The sequence below is a fragment of the Volvox carteri genome, assembly GCF_000143455.1.
Source record: "Volvox carteri f. nagariensis unplaced genomic scaffold VOLCAscaffold_37, whole genome shotgun sequence".
In the NCBI taxonomy this organism is placed as follows: Eukaryota; Viridiplantae; Chlorophyta; class Chlorophyceae; order Chlamydomonadales; family Volvocaceae; genus Volvox; species Volvox carteri.
Genome location: NW_003307580.1, coordinates 987668 through 990596, shown reverse-complemented (window position 1 = coordinate 990596; position 2929 = coordinate 987668). Strand labels below are relative to the sequence as shown.

The 2929-nt window shown below is 53.3% G+C and overlaps 1 protein-coding gene across 1 annotated transcript; it reads right to left on the bottom strand.

The window, feature by feature from the left end:
• Positions 1-1430: 1430 nt before the first annotated feature.
• On the bottom strand, positions 1431-2141 carry VOLCADRAFT_37548 (uncharacterized protein; the record flags this gene model as incomplete). The annotated part of the gene is made up of 3 exons (XM_002953585.1): positions 1431-1532; positions 1768-1839; positions 2058-2141. Coding segments are annotated over 3 exons (258 nt in total), but the record flags the coding sequence as incomplete, so codon positions are not given.
• Positions 2142-2929: the final 788 nt, after the last annotated feature.

Sequence of the window (2929 nt, the reverse complement as noted above, 5' to 3'; positions counted from 1 at the left end):
CAACTTCGCCACATACAATCGATTCCCAACAAGCCTGGCTTACGCAATACGTCCTTTTTGATGTTGAAAACACACACACGCACACACACACACACACGCTCAAACATCCTTTTTAATTGAAATTATTACTCGAGAGTTGTACTCTCAACAGTAACTTCCACGAATCTGACCCACATGCATATCAACCTTCGGGCAGGTAATTGGAGAGAGTCAGGGCCAATGTTCAAACGTTGTCAACTGTTAACTGTCGTCGTACCAGCACGAAACAAAATGGCTACCCGCGCAATGCGCAACTATACTGCCCGCAATGCGCAACTATACTGGGCTCTGCCCGCCGCGCTCAATGCTGTGCTGATGCCGCCACTGATGCAGAAGCTGCTGCCCTCACGCATTCGACGCCCGAATTCCGCGATGTCTAGCACACACATCCAGGCACGTCAACCAACTTCCGGCTCTGCAAACATGCATGTAGGCGAAGACAAACATCTTCATGCTTGCTCTACGTTTTGCTTCTTCTTCTTTCTTCTTACCTCCCATTATTTCTTTGCTTTTCCCTTAGGTGCATTATATCATATTTGTGGCATTCTTCCTTCCCTCCCTTCCTGACGCCGCCGAAAATTAGTTGCTCCAGATGCGGCACCCGCCAGCAGCTGCAGACGCTCCACGACTCACGACCACCTCACGCCCAACCTCGCCCATTAGCAATGACAGCCATACTAGTAATAATCGCACGACGGCAGCAAGAAAGAGCACACGTTTTTTGACTTTCATGAAGAGTTCAGCGCGCTGCACCAGTCAACGAGAAGGCATGCACGCACACACATACAGACAGATGCACACACATAAACAACTCCATACTTTCACCATAGAGGACATAACTGACCGCATGCGCACACCTGACACATACAGACGCACACAGCACGCGCTGTACTTCCCCGTACATGTACGGCAAGGCACATGTGGAAGCATTCCCCGTACATTTTACCACCCGCTGGTTGTGCAGATGCCGCTGGTGGTGGTAGTGGTGGGGCATCAAAGCATCACGCGCCCACCGCCACCGTCACCCCAGCAGCAGACTTGCTGCCGGCACCGGCACGGTTACTACTGGCAGCCGTCACCATCTGCTCTTGTTGCCGCTGCTGCCCCTCCTCTTCCTCCTCCGCTTCCTCCTCCTCTTCCCACAGCTGTCCCCGTCCTTGCTCCTCCTGGTCCTCACTTTCTTGCTGCTGCTGTTGCTGCGTCTCCCGTTCCTGATCCTGGCGCCCGTCTTGTTGTTGTTGTTGTTGTTGTTGTTGTTGTTGTTGTTGTTGCTGCTGCTGCTGTTGTTGTTGTTGTTGTTGTTGTTGTTGTTGTTGCTGTTGTTGTTCCCACCACGCCGGGAGCTCCCCAATGGAGGGCAACACCGCATCCGGAGTGACGCCCAAGCTCAGGTCGTGCTCGCGGTATTTACCAGTACGGACCAGCACCCCGCGCAGGCCAGCCGCCTGGGCGCCCTCAACATCCCCTCGCACGTCATCGCCAATCATCACCACCTGAACGGCGTTACATACATACATATGTACATATACACAATGCTGCTCGTGGGACTACGCCCCCACCGCGTTTCCCCCTCGCGACCCTGTCCCTTACAATATGAGCTGCTTGGCCGAGGGTGCAAATGTACGACCTCTTACGCTTCATGCGAGAATGGAGAGCAAGGTGACCAAGAAGGACCGTCGCCAAAACGGCCCAAAGTCACGTGTTCGATTCCCTCTCCCCTCTTCCTACCTCTTCTGGCTTCAGTCCCAGGCTTTCCGCCGCGAGACAGAAAATGAGTGGATCCGGCTTGCCAAGGACCACCTGGGCTCGGAGGGCGGTGTACGGGCACGCAGAGGGTGTTGCAGAGGGTTGGCGGCAAGAGGATGAGTGCGTGCGTGTGTTTTGCAGGAGAAGAAAAGCAACGAAACAAGCAAGCGCCCTAAAAAAGAGCTGCAGCATGGATGCGCGAAAGATTATTATAAATTATAACACGACTAAACTCGCGTTCATTGCATCACTGAAACTGCCTTCCAACTGACCGCTTTGACGTCGGCTGCAAACTCGATGGCCGCCGTGAAGGGTCCCACGTCTATGCTGTAGCCGTCGGTATCCTTGTAATACCTGCGATCGGCCGGACCAGTAACGTAGCATCATAAAAGTGACCCCCAGCTTTTCCCCCCCTTCTTTGAAAAATAGAACGACGCAAGCATAACGACATGACTGCGGCCAGCAATCAACCAAGCACTGCTGGCGGCAAATCATGACGAAGCTGATGATGCGACGGGTGAAGGTTGGCTGCTGTGAGGTGAGTTCCTAAGGTGCGAGCTCATCCAAACAAAAACCCTAATTGACTATAATTAGGCAAATTTAAAACTTGAATCCACCATTGCACACTTAAGCGCGCGGAATATAATAATGTAGGTACTGTAATGTTCCATGCATGAATGTTCTGATGACAATGTTCCGAAGAGCAGCGCACAATGGATTGCCGTGGATCCCTCACCCGCTTCCCCTCCCCTGGCTAAATCAATCAGTCAGTCGACTACAACCCAACCCAACTCACCGTCCCTTTCCAAGAGAGATCAATGTCAGCGGCGGGGAGGTACTCCGCGCCGCTCCGTCGCTCTCCGTAGGCCCACCGCTGCCGGAGTCCGATGCCTGAACGGCCCCCGACTGCTGCTGCTGCTGCTGCTTCTCGCCTACTTTTCTATTTCGATTGCTGGTACTGGCGGTTATGGCATTGCTATTGTTGCTGCTGCTACCGTTGTCGTTGTTGTTGTTGTTGTTGCTGCTTGTGTTGGCGTTGTTCTTGTGTCCGATTTCACAGTGCGGCGCTGGCGTGGTCGGTCCAGCTGCTTCCTTTCGGAGCTGTCCCTCCATCACAAGTCTTTAGGTACATATACGGGAGCAG